This window comes from Onychomys torridus, chromosome 1, assembly GCF_903995425.1.
Source record: "Onychomys torridus chromosome 1, mOncTor1.1, whole genome shotgun sequence".
In the NCBI taxonomy this organism is placed as follows: Eukaryota; Metazoa; Chordata; class Mammalia; order Rodentia; family Cricetidae; genus Onychomys; species Onychomys torridus.
In genome coordinates, this window is record NC_050443.1 from 82,253,411 (window position 1) to 82,276,006 (window position 22,596).

The 22,596-nt window shown below is 37.0% G+C and overlaps 3 protein-coding genes across 3 annotated transcripts; 1 reads left to right on the top strand and 2 right to left on the bottom strand.

Moving 5' to 3' along the window:
• Positions 1 to 945: 945 nt before the first annotated feature.
• LOC118568830 (olfactory receptor 51A7-like) lies at positions 946 to 1,898 on the bottom strand. The gene has a single exon (XM_036179402.1). The coding sequence runs from the start codon at positions 1,879 to 1,881 to the stop codon at positions 946 to 948; it is 936 nt and encodes a 311-aa protein (XP_036035295.1). The 5' UTR covers positions 1,882 to 1,898.
• A 9,289-nt stretch (positions 1,899 to 11,187) lies between these two features.
• Positions 11,188 to 12,126, top strand: LOC118576738 (olfactory receptor 51A7). Its single transcript, XM_036176954.1, has one exon. It carries the CDS (start codon positions 11,188 to 11,190, stop codon positions 12,124 to 12,126), a length of 939 nt encoding a protein of 312 aa, XP_036032847.1.
• A 7,394-nt stretch (positions 12,127 to 19,520) lies between these two features.
• Positions 19,521 to 20,459, bottom strand: LOC118596091 (olfactory receptor 51G2). The gene has a single exon (XM_036206822.1). The coding sequence runs from the start codon at positions 20,457 to 20,459 to the stop codon at positions 19,521 to 19,523; it is 939 nt and encodes a 312-aa protein (XP_036062715.1).
• Positions 20,460 to 22,596: the final 2,137 nt, after the last annotated feature.

Consider the following 22,596-nt stretch of genomic DNA (forward strand, 5'->3'; position numbering starts at 1 on the left):
AAATCACACAAAATCTTTTATTTCATAATAGATATTTTAGAACAGTTAATGAAAATGCCAGATGATTTTAAATGCCACATGCTTCTTCTTTACATCTTTTCTTTTTTTTCCTTTTTTTATTTATTATATTTGTGTTTTAATTTTACACAACAGCCATGGGTTCCCCTGTCCTCCCCACTTCTGCCCTTCCCCACCTTCCTCCCATCCCCTCCCCTCCATTCCCATCTCCTCCAGGGCCAAGACTCCCCTGGGGATTCAATTCAACCTGGTGGATTCAGTACAGGCAGGTCCGGTCCCCTCCTTCCAGGCTGAGCAAAGTGTCCCTGTGTTAAGTCCAAGGTTCCAAACAGCCAGTACATCTTTTCTAATTCTTACCAATAATATGGTCTTCCCTTTTTATCTTTATGTTGGCAGCTCAAAAATAATGTAGAGAAAAAGGTTTTTTCTTCTTTTTTTCTTAAAGAATAACATATTGGAAAGAAAGAAAATAATCTAAAATAAAAATTTAAATTGATTTAAATTGGAATAATAGCATCCTATAATTCTAAATTATTCTAATATTAATTATTTTCAAAGAGGCATTAAGAACTTCATGTTGCAAACAGTAAAGCGAAATATAAGTGAATGAACTCAGTTTCAGTCACATTGCATAACTGTCCCTGACTCACCTGTCAATTCCCACGTGAATCTTATGTTCACATAGTATTCAGGCTACTGGTTGCATTAATTATAAAAAAAAATGATTAAGAAAGGTGATGGTGAGTCTCTAGCCAGATCAACTTGAATTCACCTGATTTTGCTAGCTAGGAAGACTGAGTCTGCCTATAACTTGTCTGAGAAAAATGTTATCGATGAATCTTTGACATACTTCGCATAGAAAGAAATTATCTTCGTGGTGATCCTGACTAACTTTTACCCAGGTCACTCACTGCCCCTGCCATATTTTTACTTTAGACCTAATTTTCCTAGAACCCTTTCACGAATTTGTCGTGTCTTTACACAGTACACAATGGGGTTCATCAGAGGTGGCACTAGCAACAAGATGTCAGCAATGAGGATCATGGCCATGGGAGACTTGCGCCTACCAAAGCGATGCATGGATGCTAAAGCAATGATGGGTACATAGAAGATTAGCACGGCACAGATGTGGGAGACACAAGTATTGAGGGCCTTGAGGCGCTCTTTGTGGGATCCAATTCCCATCACAGTCTTCAGGATGAACACGTAGGAGACAGCAATGAACATACTGTCTGACATCATACAGAGTGCAACAAAGAAACCATAGAAAAAGTTGACTGTGTTGTCAGAGCAGGCCAGCTTCATAACATCTTGATGGAGACAATAAGAGTGAGAAAGGCGGCTTTTCCTGCAATATTCCAGTCTTTTCAGAGTGACAGGAAATGGAAGAACTAGCAGCATGCTTTTAACGAGAAACACCAATCCTGTTTTAGCAACTCTAGCACTGGTGAGAATGGAGTTGTACCTAAGAGGGTTGCGTATGGCTAAAAAGCGGTCAAAAGACATGATCAGGAGCACTGAGGACTCCATGTCTGTAAAGCCATGGATAAAGAATTCTTGAGCAAAGCAGGCATTTGGGGAGATTCCTGTGGCATTGAACACAAAGATCCGGAGCATGGTGGGAAGGGAGGAGAGGGACAGACCTAAGTCAGAGATAGCAAGCATGGAAAGGAAATAGTACATGGGTGCATGGAGTGAGGGCTCAGTCCTGATCACAAAGAGGATGGTACAGTTGCCCAGGATGGCCACTAGGTACATGATGCAGATGGGAATAGAGATCCACACATGAACATGCTCCAGACCTGGGATTCCAATCAGGAAGAAGGTGGTGACCTCAATTTCTGAAGAATTGAGAATGGACATGATATGGGAGACTTCAGAAGCATCCCTTTAGAGATATGAAGAGACACTTCCAGCATGAGCTTGTGGTGCTCATTATCCTCCCCGTTTTAGCACATATGCCTGAGAGACAGAGAAGACATAGCTAAAAACAAAAGCATGAGGCATTTCTTTTAAGCAAACTGTGGGAGAGTTTGTTCATGTTAATTGTCAATAAACATACAATCACTGCCTCAACCAATCCTATGTCTCCATGGCACATTCAGGGGAAAACACAAAGAGAAATAATTTGTATCTTTATTTCCTTTGCCATATTGAGTTTTATTTACTATCAATGAAAAATCATACACAGTCAGGGTAGACTCTGGGATAATTAATTTTCTTCTGCTTGGGGCATAGAGGTCCTGGAGGGAGAGAGGGAGGGAGAAGGGAAGGGAGAAGAGACTGGAAGCGTGTGATAGATAGATAGGTGATAGATAGATAGATAGATAGATAGATAGATAGATAGATAGAAAAAGCACTATTAACCTTCTGTAATTGTAACAAAAATTCCTCTTTGTTGTAGAAGAGCATATATAAGAAAATCATGTCATATATATATATGTCATAGTGTGGTAAATAATCTTATATATACTCATGTATTAAATGCACAAATAGAAAGTAGTTTAGTGAGTACTAAGGTTAGAGACAAGGTACTGAGAATGATGGGGGTGATGTCAGTACTCAGACTATTTTCTGACACCATAGGACAATTAAGTCCCTTCAGCTGTAGAACATTTTCAAAAGCAATTGAAGGAGTTGGGGATTTAGCTCAATGGTAGAGTGCTTGCCTAGCAAGCACAAGGCCCTGGGTTTGATCCTCAGCTCCAAAAATAAATAAATAAATAAATAAATAAATAAATAAATAAAAAAAAAAAGCAATTGAATCAACAACACACTTCCAAGATATTATCTTTGTTGACTTAAGTTCATCAAGGAAAATGAATCTCCAATATATATAGAACATTTTAATACTTCCTTTTTGGCCTAAAGAATGAGGGTCTCTTTAAGTTGTTAGGTCTTTGTATAGGACTCATTACAACTACAATCAGATCACAAGCTTTTGGATTGTTCTGTTGCAGGATATTCAATCACACAGCGAACCCTAAGTCTGTGAGTTAATTAAATAAAATCAACCTTGGCTCAGGGGGTGGAGCCAGTAACTAGTTGACTGGAATTAGCCATAGAGAGTCTGGAGGAACCAGGAGTATGGATAGAGAGACACATAGGAAAGAGTAGGGCAGGGACTTGGAATTTCAGCTTCTTTTTGGTTTGGAATAATTGGAGAGACATGACTCTTGCTGAGTTTCCCGTCAAAAAGGAAGGCTAGCTGGTTGCTTCCTGGCCTCTCTGATCCAGCAGGTTTTCACCCTAACATTTGACTTCTGAGTCTTTGTTGGTAAATGGAACTATAGAGACTTAGTTTAAACCTATATATAGTGGCTGCAGCAGAGCGGGTGTGGGACTGGAAGTTTCTCCAGGCCTGTGTGGACCGTGGGGCACTGGCTATGGGACCATGGGAAAGTATCAGTAGATTCATAAGCAGTCTCTAAGCGGACAGAAAAACATCATTGTTCCTTCTTCATAATGAGTTACTGAATACAAATCCTCTTCTAGGAGACCTGAGCTACCCTCCCAAAAGGATGAAGCAGTGGCTAAACCATGATCTGGGTATCAGCCACTCTGTCTTCTCTAAAGTGGTCATTTCACAACAGTGTAAACTATCTCCTCAGCAACTACAGCTGGACCTTAGGAGTCTTGCATCTGAAAGTCTTCGCTCTTGATCATGTCAAGCAGGGCCCCTATACTCGAGCTGCTAACTATACAGCACCTCAATGGTCTTGTGATTGTTGTGTGTGTGTGTCTGCTTTCCACAGTAGCCAATAAGATTGCTTAAAGAAGAGTGGCTACCACAATGACTGTGACATTGTCACAACTGAGCATGGTTCCTGGCAAATGGTACATATCCAATTATATTGAATAGGACACATCCCATCTTATGGAATAGGCCACATCCCATCTTACTTAATAGGACACATCCCATCTTATTGAATAGGCCATATCCCATCTTATTGAGTAGGACACATCCTATCTTACTGAATAAATAAATGGTATTGATTTTCACTTCTTGGGAATTATCTCCTTGCTCTGAGTGGGTGAAGATTAATGGCCAGTTCCTTGGGTTCAGAATCAGCCTAAATTCTTTTTTATAAATTATTAAAATAAATCAATTTTTATATGTATGTATATATACAAACTATATATATATATACATATATATAACAAATGACATAGCTAAATATGAAAATACAATTCTAGGATTGTTAATTTGTTTATCTTATCATATGAAATATGTAAATAAATGAGTGAGTAGATAAATACCATTATTTGTGTTTTCCCAGATACCAAATCTTGGAAAGAGGAAAAAATGTAGCCTGTTCTTAAAGAGGTGATTGGAGAGTAGAATTGTTGGATAATGATGTCCATGATATTGTGACATATGTGAGCTTCTCTAAATCTAGTATCTTATTCAGTTTTCACATCAAAGCATTATTTCTGATGTAAAATATTGAAAACTGAAGGCAAAGGTTCACCAGTTTCTCAACATATCATTATGAACACATATGAGAATAATATGTTGTTTGAATTTGAGCTTTGTCTGTTATCTCCTAATTTCCATTCCATCTTAGTTAATATACTAAAATTACTTAAGTTGAAAAGAAATTGTATTCTATTTCTTGATATTGTATTGATGCTGTTAAAAGGAATGTGGCAAGGAAGGCTGTTATCTTCAGCTTTATTATGAACAAGTTACACATTGTCCTCTAGACCTGTGTTGTTAGTTAGCACACATTATTGCAATATAATTTCTGACTAAAATGGGTCAAATGATGTAAAACCAGTTGGGATTGTTAGTAGCAAAACCCACCAAGCAGTGTACACTCTGAACTAGTAAGACAAATGCATAAAATAAATTTCTACCTAGGAAGATCAGGGGTGTGCTCACGTAAGACATGGGCTGGACTTTAGTGTTCTGAGAGGGTAGAAACGAGAGAGTAGATATTTTAAAAACATACACACACATGTAAAGAGACAGAGAAAGATAGACAGACACACACAGAGATACACATACAGATGAGAGAGTGAGAGAGAGAGACTGAGATTTCTTGCAACATGCTAGACATTTTACATTCAAGTATTTTTGCTTTATAATTAGTCTGTAATGCTTTTTGTGTGAATTTAAAAACATATTTATCTATGGCCCTCAGTCTATTTGTGAGCAAGAGATATCAAAATAACATGCTTCCTTTAAGGATGAATGATAGACTTGGCAAAGTCCTACATTAATCTAAAACATAATAAGCTTCCCATTAGCCATATTTATGATCAGAATGTGCCAGTATATTTATTTCCAAGTGCTGTGCCTGATAAAGAAAAAATGAATACTTAAAAAAACCCTGGCATTCTTAATGTTGTAAATTATACTATTAACATGAATTAAAACTCAAAGCTTTTTTTCTTAGATGATGCCTTGAGTTCTTTACACTTATCATTTTTTAAAATTATATAAGAACCTCTTTGAAGCATATGCTATTATTTACTTTTTTATTAATTAGGAAGAAAATAAGTAGCAGTAAGCACAAAACTGCAACTCCAACCTGTGTCTGGTTTGCCTCTGCTGAAGACTCAGTACTTCCCCATCTTGCTTCCTTTATAATTACTTATAGTTCACAGGCATCACTAGTGTTCTTGCATGAAAGTTTTTCTTCCAATAATTTGAAACTATAAAATCATCTCACTTGCCATTTCTCCCAATAACAAAGCTTTTCTCTGTAACTCCATTGTAGCAACTGGGATTCTATTTTGACAATCTGAATTCTGTATTTGGAAATGTCTGCCTTCCTGTCTTTCTTAGGCAAATGAATTTTATCCTCTTATAGATGAACTTCCCTGTCTCCCAATACCTACACTATACATAGTTCTTCATACAGCTATCATTTTGTCTAAGTAGGCATGAGTAACTGGATAGTTCTTGAGGGGGTCTCTCTGGATAGATGAATGACTATTGTTCATGTCAAGGAACTGCTAAAAGGAATTTCTTCTCTATTTGATTCTTGTAGTGGTTTTCCTAAGTTAAACTCTAAGGCACACAGCTCAAGGCAAGGTCTATTCATTTCCTCATATGTTTGTGTTTGACTTTTGTTTTATTTACCTCTGAGCTATTTCTGTACTAAAATTTTGAAGTTTCTGCTATAGTCATTCTTATTTATAGATTCTTTAGTTCTGGTTCTTGTACTGTTATTGCTTTAAGTATGTCACAGGGTTTAAAGCCATTTTCTAAGACAATGTGACGCTATGGCCACTTACCACTGAACCAAACAGCAAAGCAAATGAACTTATCCCAGAATCTTCTCAGCCTGTGTTCCAGGTTTGCCAGCCAGGCTCTTATCTACACATTGCAAATGTCCGGAGGTGCCTCTGAGATTTGCTCTCATGGGATATCTATTACATCAATTCTACTACCCTCTATAAACAAATGATTTCTTTGACCAATAGAAAAGGACAGAGGATCTGGAAATAAAATGGCAAAGCTATGCCCACTTAATTTTGTCAAAGGAGGCAAAAGCATTGAGTGGAAAAAAATATAGCCTGCTTAACAAATGTTGCTGGCAAAACTGGTCGTCTACCTGCAGAAGAATGAAATTAAATTTATATCTTTCACTTTGTATAAAATCAATTGTAAATGGACCAAAGACCTTAATTTAAAACCGGAAACACTGAAACTTCTAGTAGAATGAAATATGCCGAAGGGATACTCTTTAAGACATTGAGGTTGGCAAGATACTAAACAGATCACTAGTAGCACAAGAACTAACCCCAAATATCAAAAGACGGAACTACCTGAAAATGAAAAGTCTATGCACCACACCGAAACTATCACCAGAGCAAACAACCCACATAAAGGGGAAAATCTTTATCAGATAAACTTCAGACAAGGGGCCAATATCCCAAATTTACAAAGAGTTGCAGAAATTAAATATCAGCAAAAGCATCAATCAATAATTGGGCAAATTAATCAAATTGACAGTTTTCCAAAAAAAGAAAAGAAAAAGAAAAAAGAAAGAAACACAGATGATTAAAACTATTTTTAAAAGCATTCAAAGTCCATAGTCACCAGAGAAATGAAAATTAAAACTTCTCTGAGATACCACCTCATCCAAGTCAGAATGACTATCATCAACAAATGACAACAGTCAGAGAGGATTTGAGGAAAAAGAAACCCTTACTCACTGTTGGTGTGGGTACAAATTAATATAGCCATTGTAGAAATCAGATTGGATAGTTTTCAAATACTAAAATAGGACTACCATGTGACACAGATATTGGTGAAATTATTAAGGCAACTCCATGTAGTTAAAAGGGAGGTTTATTTTGTGAGGTAACTTACTAGTGAAGGGATAGGTAACAGGGTCTGGGAAAGGTGTAGAGCAGTCCAGCAGTGTTCACTAGAGAACTCTGATCCATCTACCTCCACCGTCCAGGGTCTAGGAACCAGGAGAGCTCCCCCATCCAGATCTCAGGTCTTCAGGGGTAGGTGTCTAGGATAAAAGTACATTATATAAATGGATGAAGTGTCATAATGAAACTCATTATTATGTGTCATTAATATACTCTAAAAGAAAACATATAAAGTATTCCAACATGATTAATGCAATTTGCTATGATGATTACCTACAATAATTCTATATTTGTGTCCTTTTAATTTATATGTAAACATCATTATCAAGTCTTCATATTGCTTCATTGTTCTCAGTGTCATTTCTTTTTTCAACATAAACTGTTACAGGCTTGATAAAAGCATTAGAAAACTATGGTCAAAGCACAAAGAGTGTCCATGAAACAGGCTATAACAAATAAAGCATGTGATACAAGAGGGCTGTAATTTTGAGATGTCTGGTTAGAAATGTCAAGAGGGCTTTGAATCACGTGTGCCTCATGATTTACCAACAGCTTTGTGAATTGCTGAAAAAAGCATTTTTGGACTTGTAAAGTGATTTCAGAAGTATTTGATCCTTGTGTATCACTTACTATTTTTTGAATGATGGAACCAATCTGAAGGAAATTCCAGCAGTATGGCTTAGAAGTGGAATTAGAATATTTGATTAAACCAAGTCCATTATTTTATTTATATTTCCAGCCCTATGTGAATGTCACATTTCAAGCTTCATTTTAATTCCCACTGTTTACCTCTCACACATTTAACCATCCAGTTGTTAACCTATCTCTAGCTCCTGCTAAGCCCTGGGTACTGAGGAGTTAACCCACAGTCCACCATGTTCTTTATAAGTGTACTGTCAAGTTTCCCAGGAGACTTCTCTGAATTCTCAGAGGTCTATACTCCAGAGTAAATAGAAGAGCTTGATCTATGTAAAGTCAAGGACAAAGCAGAGGATTTTGTGCTCACCTTTCAGAGAAGGGAGCTTTGTGTTCCGGTAAGGACAAGGAGCCAATTGTTCTATTGAAAGCTTAAATTTAAGGCCTTGTTAAGTAGTTTATATCTGAATAAATAATTATGGGAAGGAAGAGGAAGCAACTTTAGGCTATGCCTGTGTGGGGATATTTATGTGAGTAAGTGTGTTGTGTGGTTGGTAGGTTTATGTATGCGTGGATGTGTGTTTGTGTATTGGTGTGTGTGTGTGTGTGTGTGTGTGTGTGTGTGTGTGTGTTGCATGGTTAAGAAGCAAGATTAATTAGCAGGCTATTTTACCAATATTCTGACAGTCATAACATCTCATTTACTTGATAAAATATCAAATAAAAATAACCCTTAAGGTCAATAAAAATAGCAACTATCTGGTCAGTCTAACATTTGATGTCATAAAGAAAAAACTAGCCATTTTTTCTTGAATTATTTGTAAAAGTAGCTGCTATTACTTATTATTTGCTTTGTGTTAGGGAACCACATCACAATGTGGTGATATTTTGTTTGTGATCTAACAAATAAAGCTTGCCTGAAGATCAGAGTGTGGAGCTAAGCCACTAGTTAGCCACAGAGGCCAGGCAGTGGTGGCACACACCTTTAATGCCAGAACTCAAGAGGCAGAGACAGGCAGATCTCTTTGAGTTCAAGGCCACCCTGGGCTACACAATATTGATCCAGTCTAAAAGAGAAACAGAGTCAGGCAGTGGTGGCACACACCTTTGATCCCAGCACTAGGGAGGTGGAAACAGGAAGTGATATGGCTGGGCAAAGAGAAGATTATAAGGTGGAAGGAGACAGGCTCAAGCACCCTTTTGGCTGAGGATTTTGTAAAGGTAAGAACTAGTGGGTGGCTGCTCTGCTTCTTTGATTTTTCAGCATTTATCCCAATATCTGGCTCTGGGTTATTAGTAAGACCAACTAGGTTTCATGCTACATCACACTGCTAAGTATCTATGAAGTAGAAATTCTTATGTACAATATTCAAGGGAAGAGAATAACACACTGGGTGTCTTAGATTTACAGAGAGTTAAGTGCCTGGCTGAGCTTTATGTCTAGATGTTCATGCAATCATCTGAGGTCTTGTTTCTTAACTAAACTATAGGTATTCTAAGTGCTCTGGGAAATACTTGATTATGTACTGTCCTCAAATCATTCTTCTTGGGAACTAACAACATCCATTGTTTTAGGCTTCCTCCAACTCTGTTTTTAATGCAGGGCACTCTCAACAATCTTTCAGCTCCTAAGGCTCTGTGAGATTTAAATGTGTATTTTGTACATTTTTTTCCCATCCGTGGTGGTCTCATTTGTTCTCACAGCCCCAGTTAACAACTAGTATATCAATGCTTCTTAATCTAATGTTTGGGGACTGTAAAAATATTCTATAGCAATCCTGAAGTATAAGAATTTATTAAATGAAGGTTAACTAACATGTGCTTGTTGCTCTGGCCTTCCCTTGGTTCCTCCTTATTGTTATATATTCTTAAAATATTTTAATTTCAAATTTGTTTCATAATTTTCATTAAATTTTATATTTTATTCACTTAGGGTTTTAAAGATAGGACAGTTTATGTTAGATATAGTCTATATTTGTGTTATTTTGGATATTTTTAGAATCTTTTAATATTGGATTATCTTGAATCTAAAAATTATATATACATTGCAAGATTATATCTTACAACTGAAAATACAAATATTGAACTGTTTGATACTGACCCAAGTTTTAGGCTATTATGCAGGTACATAGATAATATTTATATTTCAAAGGGAAATTGAATGGTTTGGATTTGTTTCTTAATTTAGATATTTTTATCCAATTGAACACAGAGATAAGAGGTAAAATAATTCAGTCAGGCTTATAAGGTCTGGTAAGGCATTCATAATATGACTTTCTTGCTAAAATTGTCTCTGAAAAAATAAGATGAAAACCTGAAGTGTGATCTATAATTGCTTAACCCAGGAAACTTCACTTAATATAATACATGACCACACGAGAAAAGAAAAAATAAAATCTTTCAGGGTTAATTTCTCACATTGTGTTAGAAACCAGTGTGTAAATAATGTTAATATTTAAAAATAGCTGTAATGCTATAAATTTATATGTAGGTTTGATTCTTCACAAATATCTATAATATAAAAATCTATAGAGATTTGATAAAATTTACTGATATAAAATGGGGCTAAGACCAGTCAGACAGAGTTAAGTCAAGACCAATCAAAGAAGTGGTAAACATGCTTGAACAACCTTTGTTGTTCTCATTTTTATGAAATTCCTGATATTGATATATATATATATATACATATATATATATATATATATATACATATTCATATATATTATTATATGCATAATGAAAATTGAACTCAAGATTAAGTTATTAATTACTCAAATTTGCTTTCTAGCAGTTATTGTTTTCCAAGCTATTTTCAGGGATCTATGAGCATTTTAGCAGACTATTATTTCAGACTTTCTTTTGTGAAATTCAGGGATTTGTTGTACAATTAACACAGAAAGTGCTTAAGGTTGTATGGGGAAAGTAGTGCAAAGGATTCTGGGATTTTTCAAATTGATACAACAAAAAACAATAGAATTGCCAGCAATTTAGAGAAGCTGTGAATTTGTCACATTGGAAGATATAAACATGAAGGACTTACAGTAACTTTGGAAGAATGTGCTAGCTGCATATGCTATATGTGCTTTGATGCAATATATAGAACTCATTCCCTTAAAACTGACTATCACCTAAAAGAATTATTGCTTTTTTTCTCACATGATTTCAGATATAGGTAACCAACTTCTAGCCCCCCACATGTCTGTTCTTAACAACTCTGAAGTCAAGCATTTTCTTCTAATTGGGATTCCAGGACTGGAACATGCCCACACATGGATCTCCGTCCCCATCTTCTTCATCTACCTCATTGCCATCATGGGAAACTGCATTATCATTTTTGTCATCAAGACAGAGCCCTCCCTTCACGAGCCCATGTATTATTTCCTTTCCATGTTGGCTGTCTCTGATATGGGCTTGTCCTTCTCTTCCATTCCTACCATGTTTAGGATTTTCTTTTTCAATGCTATGGGTATCTCACCCAATGCTTGCTTTGCTCAAGAGTTCTTTATCCATGGGTTCACTGTCATGGAATCTTCCGTGCTCCTAATTATGTCTCTGGACCGCTTTCTTGCCATTCACAACCCCCTAAGATACAGTTCTATCCTCACTGGCAGCAGAGTTGCTAAAATGGGGCTAATATTAGCCTTCAGGAGCACAGTTTTAGTGCTTCCATTCCCTTTCACGCTAAGGAGATTGAAATATTGTCGAAAGAATCTCCTCTCTCATTCATACTGCCTTCATCAGGATGTCATGAAACTGGCCTGCTCTGATAACAAGGTCAATTTCATTTATGGCTTCTTTGTGGCTCTCTGTACCATGCTGGACTTTGCCTTGATTGTTATATCTTACCTGCTGATCTTGAAGACAGTACTCAGCATTGCATCTCTGGCAGAAAGGCTCAAGGCCCTAAATACCTGCATCTCCCACATCTGTGCTGTACTCATCTTCTATGTGCCTATCATCACTCTGGCTGCCATGCATCGCTTTGGCAAGCACAAAAGCCCCCTAGTCATAATCCTTATTGCAGATATGTTCTTGTTGCTGCCACCCCTGATGAACCCCATTGTGTACTGCATAAAGACTCGACAAATCCGGGAGAAGGTCTTCGGAAAGTTGGTTTACTTATGTGTCAGATAGATCTTGATGATGTAAGTAATACATTATCTGCCAGTAGATATTTGCTGGTGCTTGGTGTGCTCATTGTCATGGTGGTTATTACCTAGTGAAGGACTACAGTGACACACCAAAATTCTGTGAAGTATAGAATTTGGATTTGAGAACATTCTGAATAAGGGTAGAGAAAACAGTGGAGAGATACGGTATGATTTAGAGAGGCTTAACTAACAATTGAAAATGACTTCAAATAAAAACATTTATGTGATTAAACAGTTAAATCAGTCTTTAAACAGTTGATAAAATTTGGGTAGGCATATTATCTTTCAATTACTATTTATAAAATATTTCTGTAATGCATAATAATTATACCATAAAGGAAAGCAAATTAGCAGAGCACATAGTGGTAATTTGGTAAATACTGAGTGAGAGTTTTGAATGAAATAACAGAAATGGGTTTAGGAGTATCTAAAAGGAGTTGAACTTTAGACACATTTAGAAGTCCTTTGGGGCTGAAGGGCAGAGACATGTCTGATCCATGTTCAAGACAGATTGAATCTGGGCGAGACAAAGAGACTACTCAATGCTCCTACTGTGATGTGGTAATTCTAGGATGGGCAGAGAAAGAGCACAAGTATGCAGCTTTTGTTGTTGTTTGTTTGTTCTCAAACATGTCATTTACATGAAATTCACATATTCCAGAAAGTACCTAAGAAATAGTTTTAAACCTGGTGGTGTTACTATTTAGTCTGTTATGTCAGAGTGTTTGTACTTTTCAAATAAAATGTACCTCTTAAAATTAGATTTCTATAGATCACTGAATTTGGTAGAATATATTTTTTCATCAAAATTTGTATATTAACATTTTCTCATGAAAATAAGAGCTAGTTTAAGGAACAAGTAAAAGGCTGAGTTTGTACTTGAAAGTTCAGTTGGAAGGAAAGCTGGGTATTAAGGTTGCTGTGAAGTTCTCTCTAGGGTTCTGAGGCCATAATGTCATTATGAACACATACAAACTTTCCAAAAATACTGGAGATTTAAAAGACGGGTTTTTTTTGTTTTTGTTTTTGTTTTTTGTATTTGTCTCAGGTGACTGAATATTAAATACAGCATCCAAGAGAAAGCTTGAAGTGTGGGGCTGGCATGCTGCTTACCAGTCACTAAAGAAAAATAGCATGAGCCCCATTTGGAAGACAAGAACACTGGTGTAATGTGGAAGTAACCTTGTATCTTAAACAAGTTTCCATCATCAAACTATGAAGATCCTCTTTGTGCTTTTTTACTCACTGATACCCATTGCTATGTTCTTAGTTCATACTTAAAATTAGTCTTCATTTTAAATCTTAAAATAGCTCTCATTAATTAGTAGCACAATGGTCGGTCTCCACATATTCATTTATATCATATATGGATATTCTTCTCTATGTTAACGCGGTCTGCCTTGCTCTTCTGAACAGTGGCATAAATGCACTTATGCATCTGCTTGTGGTAAACTCGGCAGTGTTACATTTGTTTTTTACTACTGCATAGCAAACTCTCATACATTAAATGGCTAAATACACTAGACTTTCTTCCTGTAGTCACTTAGTTTAAAATACTCACAGGGCTAAGATCAAAGAGTAGAAAAGCCAATATTTCTTTTTGAGGTCACTGAAAATAGAACCTTTCCTCACCTTCCCAGCTTCTAGAAATCGCCAGCATTTCTTTCCTGCCTCCTTCTTCAAAACAAACAACACTGCATCTCCACATGCGCTCAGAACAGTTCATAGTCGCATTTCTAACACTGACCACTGTCAGAAAATGTTTTAAGCGTTTGTAATCAAAATAATATCCCACTCTCAATATCTGTACCTGTAATTATATCTACAGAGCATATTTTGCAATATGCAACAACATACTCAAAATTCCAGGAGCTAGTATGCTGAAATCATAGGGAGTGTATTTTTATGCTTATTATAAACGTATTTCCTTGGCCTATTTTTAGCAGAGAATCATGGGCATGATTATCATATTCAAAACTGAAACTAACTAAATTAAATATGGGTTAGTGAATTTGTCAAAATGTCGACAATAAATTCATATTAATACACATGTCACAGTTCAGAAAGATAACACAATGAAATTAATTTATTGAAAGGGGGCTATTGAACATTTAAAACAAGTTACATTAACTTTCCAGTTCAATAGAAGGGTGGTGGAATGCCAAATGCTACACATGTATTTAATCTATTGCAATAATACATGTCCTATATCTTTTGGAAAACTTCAGAGTGTGACTGAATGCCAGTGACAATCTAAATAAATCCAAATCCAAACCAACTGTCTTCATTATAGTTCACTATTGCTGTGAAGAGACACCATGACCATGGCAACTCTTATAAAGAATACATTTAATTGAGGGTGGCTTGCTTACAGTTCAGCGGTTCATCCCATTTTGATAAGGAAGGGGAGCATGGCAGCAAGCAGGCAGACATGGTACTGGAGCTGAGTATTCTGCATCTTGACTCAGAGGTAACAGGAAGTCAACTGACTGTCACACTGAGTGACTTGAGAGAAAGACTTGAAAGCCTGCCCCCACAGTGGTACATTTCCAACAGAAGGTGTGGCCTAGAATGAAGATGTGTCCTCTAGACTCAAAGTCTGGATTAAAGGCACTTGTCATCCAGCCTCCTCCAACAAAACCACACTTCTTCCAACAAGGTCACACTTCCTAATAGTGCCACTCCCTATAAGCTTGGGGCGGGGCGGCAAATACATTCAAACTACCACAACATCTTAATACTATTTCAGAAATACCTGTGATATCAGAAACTCCTTGGATTTGTTTCAGAAACTACCCAGAAATTCCATAAAACTCTTTGAGAACCTTTGGTCTTCTAAGTGAATCCAAAGCTTATGAAAGAAATGAAAGAGAGTCACGGGCATATAAACAAGAAATTTTAGCCTCTAACCTCAAGACAGTCCACAGCCTCATAGTAGGGGACAGAAGAACCTACCCATTCAGTCATAAGTTTATGGCAGGTCTGGTTAGCAAGTTGAACTGAGTTGGGGCTCTCATGGTGATTCTGAGACACAGGCAGGAACTAAAGCAACATGTATTCACAGTACGTGTGTTTGCCTGCATGCAACGTTACAAGCTGAAAGGGCCTTCCCATTCCTCCCAGACAGGTTAGGATGACTTCTAATTGCTTAGATATATATTTTTCAGGGCATGATTATTACAAACCAGTTAGTTATATCCAAACTAAGAATAAATTCCATGTTGAAGTAAAAGAATAATGTAACTAGTTAGGGTATTCTCCATTCCTTCTATCATCTCTGCTTCCTTCACTTTCAGGTTTTCTTCTAGGAGTCACCAAGATCCTTGTACATGGCTTGATAAATAACAATATTCCTCCATAATGATGTGTAAACTCCTTAATGTCATTTCTTCAACTAAGTTTCATCACATTTACTTGGAAGATATAACCATTTACCTCTACTGTTTTATTACCCTTTGTTCCCAACCAGGACCCTCTATTTCCTGGATTACTACAATAACCTCCCAGCTTATTCTACTCTCTTTCCTCCTATAGGCAATTCGTAATGTATTATATCCTTAACAGCAATTTTCCAGTGACTTTCCATCTCATTCTGATTGGAATTCAAAATGTGTCAATGACTTACTTACATCATACAGGAACTACCTCTCTTCCTTTCTTGCTATGCTCACCCCTTTAACTGTCTAGATGCAGTGGTATTCTTGACACAAACCCATGCTAACTTTAGATTTTCCACATACTTTTCTATCCATTTGTAACCATCTTTGCTCCAGCAATAGCCTTATGCCACATATCCTTGAAATATTTCCTTCTCAGTGAATATTTCCTTGACCCTTGTAAGATTACAACCTTCCAGAGCCTATCTTACCTTTCTTTTCCATATAAGATTTTCTATCTCTACCATATTATGCTTTTTATTCATTTTCATGTTTGTTGGCTGCTTAACCCTACTAGAAGTTCTCAAGGGCAGAGTTTTGCTTGTTTTGTCAACTGCTCCTAAATCCACAGAAACTGGTGTGAGTAGCCATGCATACATACTAAATGAGTTACCACATCTATACTCCTTCAAGTGCTGATCCCCATGAGTTTCTGGCTGTATCCTAAGGCGTCTCCTCCTCTTAGTCTACCAACACTATGAATAGGACTTTTTCTAATTTTGTCTTTCTGTAGTATTAGGAATCACCTGGGGCCTCTCACAAACTAAGGAAGGACTGCCAGTGAGATAGAAGTCCAGCCTTGAGTAGTTCTTAGCAAAAGTTATAATAGTGCTATTTGTTGCATTTTGGCCTTTTAAAGGAAGTCTTGTTTTATTTAGAATGCAATTTCTCTTCCATGTTACCTGGATTATATCAACACGATGTACAAGACTCAAGCTAGAGATCATTCTTAAAAATGAAGTGTGCCAGATCCGCTCATTTATAAATCTGCTCTGAAAATTCAGCTCTGGTCCTTTTTCTCAGGGCCATTTCTGGCCTCTTACTTGTTTATCATACATTTTCTATGTTATGTTTGACTTCATACATCCATGGCTTTTGTTTGCTTAATAAATAAAATGAACTGAAGTTTGTTGTAAAGTAAAAAAAAAAAAAAAAAAAAAAAAACTCTGCTAAGAATTTCCTTTGAAAATTCCTTTTCTTTAAGTTGTAAACTTAGCCACTTCAGTGTGCCCTGATCCTTTTTTCTCTTATTTTTCTAAAGAAAACAAAAATTATATATATTTAGTATATTGATATTATTTTAAATAATGTATACATCATGAAATAGATAAATTAAGCTAACAGGCATTATCTTGTTTGTTTTTGTAGAGAACACTTAAGATCTATTCTTAAGTTATTATATTATAATTATAATTTGTAATGTAAATGATGTAGACAGCTTTGTAAGATGGAAAATGTTATCTATGTTGTTTTAACAGAAATTGAACTCAAACCAGCTCAATACAATTTTGTCAAACAAGCTACTGCAATTTACCCAAGTTACACATAAGCTAGAGCCTTCTAAACATGACAGCAAGTTATCAGTGTAACTCTTTAATTCATTAAAAGATATCAGAGGATGTGGCTCATTGCACTCATGGTACTGTCATCATGAGTCCACATCACAAACACGAAGTTCACTTGTAGAATTACAGGCAAACTTCAGAAATTTCATGTTTCTGTGAAGTTTGTGTATTTCCTGGCACATATGTTATAGACCACTTATAATGTTTCATCTCATACTATTTTCTATACATTGATGTTCTTAAGTTTCACACATAATGATACTTAAAGTACATCCATAGACATCATTGTAGAAGTGATTTTCTTATCAAAAGATGAGGCACTTGGTGGTGAATGGTGTGTGTGTGTGTGGTGGGGGGAGGTGACAAGTATGTGTAGTGATATTGTGTTCCCCAAAATATTGTGCACCCTAATAAACTTATCTGGGGTCAGAGAACAGAACAGCCACTAGATACAGAGGCCAGAAAATGGTGGAATTCACACCTTTAATCCTAGCATTCTGAAAGCAGAGATCCATCCAGATCTCTGTGAGTTCAAAGCCACACTGGAAGCAGCCAAACATGGTGACTCATGCCTTTAATCCCAGGAAGTGATTGCAGAAAGCAGAAAGGTATTCAAGGCCTGAAAACCAGGAACTAGAGGTCTTTTTTAAGCTTTTAGGCTTTTGAGCAGCAGTTCAGCTGAGATTCATTTGGATGAGGACTCAGAAGCTTCCAGTCTGAGGAAAAAGGATCAGCTGAGGTGGCTGTGGCTTGTTCTGCTTCTCTGATCTTCCAGGGTTCACCCCAATACCCAGCTCCAGGTTTGTTTTTATTAATAAGATCTTTTAAGATTCAGGCTACAAGTATAAGAAGAATGTTAGGTGCTATTGGCCTTGAAAAGGACCAATCTTGAGTGAAATGTATTTCCACATAAGCTTCTGACTGGGATTTTGTGTTAGTCAGTCTTTATTTGAAGTCTGTATTATGTACTACTGTGCAGGAACATGGCATCGCCATGCTTCCCTCTCAGTGTTCTAAAATCCCTTCACTAGCATCTTATTCAGGCCCATTTTCTCCATAAATATCTCCAATCAAAATGTTCCATTAATATGTATTTCTCAGAAAATAATTTTTAATCTCTAGCAATGTGTTGGTATAATCATGATGCACATATGAAAGGGTATAAGGAACACTTTTGATTAGTACATTTATTTATGACCTGTATGATGTTATCTATGATTGATCTCTTTCCACTTACCTTCTGTTGTCCTTAGTATTCCCAGATATAAAAGGGACACAGCAACAGCAGCAACAACAACAAAATTACCGCAGACCAGGAGAAATGGCTCAGTGTCAACAGCACTTGCTACTCAATTACGAAAACTTGAAATTTGGATTTCAACATCCAAGTAACACAATGGACATCCCATAAATACCCTAAACTTCAACTTTGAAGGACCTGGTGTTCTTTGTATACATAGGAATGACTGCGTGTGTACATTTACACTCTCACTCATTCTCAGACATAAATAATAAATAAAAAATAAAAGTAAAAGTCAATTGAGTTAATTCCATGGATATACTGTTTCTTGTTCACCTCCACTCAGCTTTGGACACATGCTATTCTAACAGCTTGGGAGATATAAGCCCCTCCCTCTACAATCTTTAATGGCCCAACTCTCATATGTCTTCTAAGGCTGATTACTATGTCACTCCCAAGAAAGATTTCTTTATTCTCTTTCCTGAAATGTTATCTGATTGAAGATCATGCCTCTTTTCTGCTATAATTCTAATCACATTTTCTTTGAGCAACAAAATTAAAAACTGATCCCAAATCCATGTCTTAAAAAATTATTTTGTTTACTATTTATTATTTTGTTTGTATTAGAATTGGTCTCACAGTAGAATTGATTCCTTCACTGGTTGCCCACTGGAAAGGCTAGATAGGTAAGGGCTTGGGTAATCTGAATTATTTTTACTCACTGGTATTGTCACTGGCTTAACTAATGCTCTGATATGAGCTTTTTCTGTTGGATGGACCATCTACATGTGATTTCCCCATGGGATTTAGTCTTCTCAGTGTGGTATTTGGGTTCTACAAGAAGGCTGCAAGCAGAAAATTTACAAATTAAGTTAGAAATCAATGAATAGGGATGCAGAAGAGTAGATTTCATCTTTTAATGTTAAGAATTTTCATTTCTTGAGCTTTATTTCTGCTGACATATTGGGCAGTATAATTTACCATACCATTATGTATTATATCCATCAATATCCACCTGTAAAAAGATAATTATGTGAGAGATGTGATTTATTCAACCTTCTATATTTGTTGAGTAAACAAATAATTATCTTCTCTATTTCAAGAATTGGCAGAAATAGCAAATTTATGAACTGATCTAGTTACAAAAAGCATGAGTTACCCTATCCCGGATCTGTTTGGTCTTGACACTGTAGACAATGGGGTTCATCACAGGAGGGAAAAGAAGGTACACAAAGCCCATGACCACTTGCACCAGATGGGGTGCCTGCTTACCAAAGCGGTGGATTACAGACAAGCCAATCATAGGAGTATAGAACAGAAGCACAGCACAGATGTGTGAAACACATGTGTTGAGAGCTTTGAGTCTCTCAGCCTGGGAGGCAATGGACAATACAGTGCGTAGGATTAGTGCATAGGAGAAAAGGATGAGCAGGGAGTCCACCCCCACTGTGGAAACAATGACAAACATGCCATAGATGCTGTTGGCCTTGATGTCTGCACAGGCCAATTTCATCACTTCTTGGTGGAGACAATAGGAATGTGAGAGGACTAGGGAGCCACAATAAGGAAATCGTTTGAGCATAAAAGGCAATGGGAAAATGAGTGCAACACTTCGGCCCAAAGAGGCCAGGCCTATTCTGCCAATCACTGTGTGAGTGAGAATGGAAGCATAGTGCAAAGGGCGACAGATGGCCACAAAACGATCAAAGGCCATAGAGAGAAGCACAGAGGATTCCAAGAAGGACAAACAGTGGATGAAAAAGAGCTGGGTAAAGCAAGCATCATGACCAATGTTTCGTGCCCCTACCCAAAAGATGCCCAGCACTGTAGGGAGGGTGCAAAGAGACAGACCCAGGTCAGTCAGAGCCAGCATGGACAGGAAGAGGTACATAGGCTCATGGAGGGAGGGCTCTGTCTTAATAATAAAAAGAATTGTGCAGTTGCCCAGGATGGAAACCAGATACATGAGGCACAGTGGGAGGGAGATCCAGATGTGCATGTGCTCCAGCCCAGGGATGCCACTCAGCAAGAAGGTAGAGGACATGCTGCCATTTCCTAGGAGCCCTGGTGTCATTGTAAATGGAGAGAATGAATGAGCTGGATTCTGTCCAAAATCCTGAAATGAATTGGAGAAATGTCAGTGATGAATTGAAACTGGCAAAATTGAAATTCAAAACCAAAATGATTAGAACCATATAATCCTAGAACTGTATAGTTCCCTCAAGAGATTATTTCTATCTTTTTCTGTTTTCCTTTTTTTTATTAAGGCAGAGTCTCCTGTGTACCAGGCTGGCCTCAAACTTGCTATGTACCTGATGATGACCTTGAACTCTTCATCTTCCTGCCTATTCTCCCCAGTATTGAAATCATAAGCCTGAAGCATCTTGCTTGCTTTATCAATACCTTTTTGAAGAAAATATTTGCAGTCACAGTTTCAATGAGTAACAAGGACACAATAGTAAAGAGACTTGTTATTAACCTGTGTAACTTCTGGGAGCTGAAGTAGAGAAGTTTTTATGTTGATGAAACTCCTCTTCCCTTTCTCTCTGCTCTGGCTTCCAGACCAGCTCTTTTAACCCACGGATTTTTAATTTCTGAATTATGACATTGCTATGTTCCCAGACTAGTTTGGTTCTTGAGTTGAAGCAATCCTCCTGCCTCAAGCTCTTGCGTATCTGGCCCTTCAGGACTGTGGCACTATGACTTTGGGATTTTTATTATGCTTTGTAGCATTTCACCATGACAACCCTAGCCTTTTTTGGGGGGAGGGTCTTTTGCAGCAGCTCACCTCTTTTGCTTCTAGAATTTCCCTGTTTGCTTTTCTAGAATAAGTGATGTTTTCTTCTTCACAACTCTGTTGAGCCTATGTCTAATGAATGTATCATTAGTCAAATTCCTCACATACCTTTTCTACTAAGGTTCCTGCTTCTTTTCTTTCATCTTCTGTTTCTTTTATTTATGCTAATGTGTTTCCTTTCCTGTACTTTGATTTTCTTATTTCCTGTCTCTTTTCTGTTGCAATTTTAACCATTGTATAAGGGTTATGATACTTACAGTCCTTCACTTACTTCTGCTCTCTAATCTTGCAGACATGGAAGGATCATCAGTTCTAGCTCATAATTCATGCCCAATTCACAGGACTCTAGATAGACCTGGAGGGTGTGTCGAAGTGGTTTGCCAGACTATGCCTAATTTTTACAGTGTGAAACCAAAGTCCTTCACTCAATCATCAGCAGATTCACTAGAGGTCCAGGAATTTGAGTGATGTGGACCTAAGTGTTAGGATGTGACTTTGTCCTCTCTTATACACTGAGTATTTGAAAGTCTATAGAATAAAGTCCAATGATGCTAGTAGGCTTCATCTTTCTATTGATAGGAAAATAACCACATAGGAGTCCAATCACTGAGCACAGGTCTATTGCACGTTGGTTCCTTGGCTTCTACTGCAATGATGCCCCATTCCTAATACTGATAAAATATGAGTTTAGGCAGGGCGGGGCTTTGATTTATTCACCTCTGAAATATTACAGGTAATCAATATATTTTTCCTTTCATGGTTAAAGTTAATTTTTGCTTAGTTAATGATTAGTAACTTGAAGAAAGTTACAATGGTTCCTGGGATTACGGAGATAGCTAAAATGGAATGTAACAACACTTTTTCTTTGAATGTAGGTTCTGAATAGCTGCCATGCTTTATGTCACATAATGATAATTTAGTGACAAACAGCAGCAGTTAGCATAAAACAAAAGACATAATAACACTTTAAAAACATTGATTCCTTAATAAATTTAAGAAATTGCTGCTGGAGGTATCGGTTTGGGGGCCCTGTGCTGAGTTCTCCAAATTTTTCTGCTCCATAATTAGTTCACATTATTCATCACATTTAAACCAGAATAGTTGTTATATAAACTTACTTGCCAGGGACAATAAACATTCAATATTCAAAGCTTTGTCACATGAAGACTGTTGAGGTAGGGTGAGTCATTTTTCTTCAGGGAAATGGCTCTTGCTAGGTGGCCCGTGCTCCAGCCGATGGCTCTACATTCAGCATTGATTAGACTCAATGGACTATGACGAAAAGAATCAAGAGGTTGGGAGAAAGATGTGGCTAGGGAAGTTCGGAGTTGGAGGAGGAGTAGAAATTGACTTAAAGCCTTGAAGACTATTTCTACTTTTACAGATTAAGGCAACAACACTAACATGCAAAACT

What these genes read in the sequence shown, in the direction of transcription:
- LOC118568830 (XM_036179402.1), bottom strand. Translation starts at nt 1,881, where the DNA reads ATGTCCATTCTCAATTCTTCAGAAATTGAGGTCACCACCTTCTTCCTG.
- LOC118596091 (XM_036206822.1), bottom strand. Translation starts at nt 20,459, where the DNA reads ATGACACCAGGGCTCCTAGGAAATGGCAGCATGTCCTCTACCTTCTTG.
- LOC118576738 (XM_036176954.1), top strand. Translation starts at nt 11,188, where the DNA reads ATGTCTGTTCTTAACAACTCTGAAGTCAAGCATTTTCTTCTAATTGGG.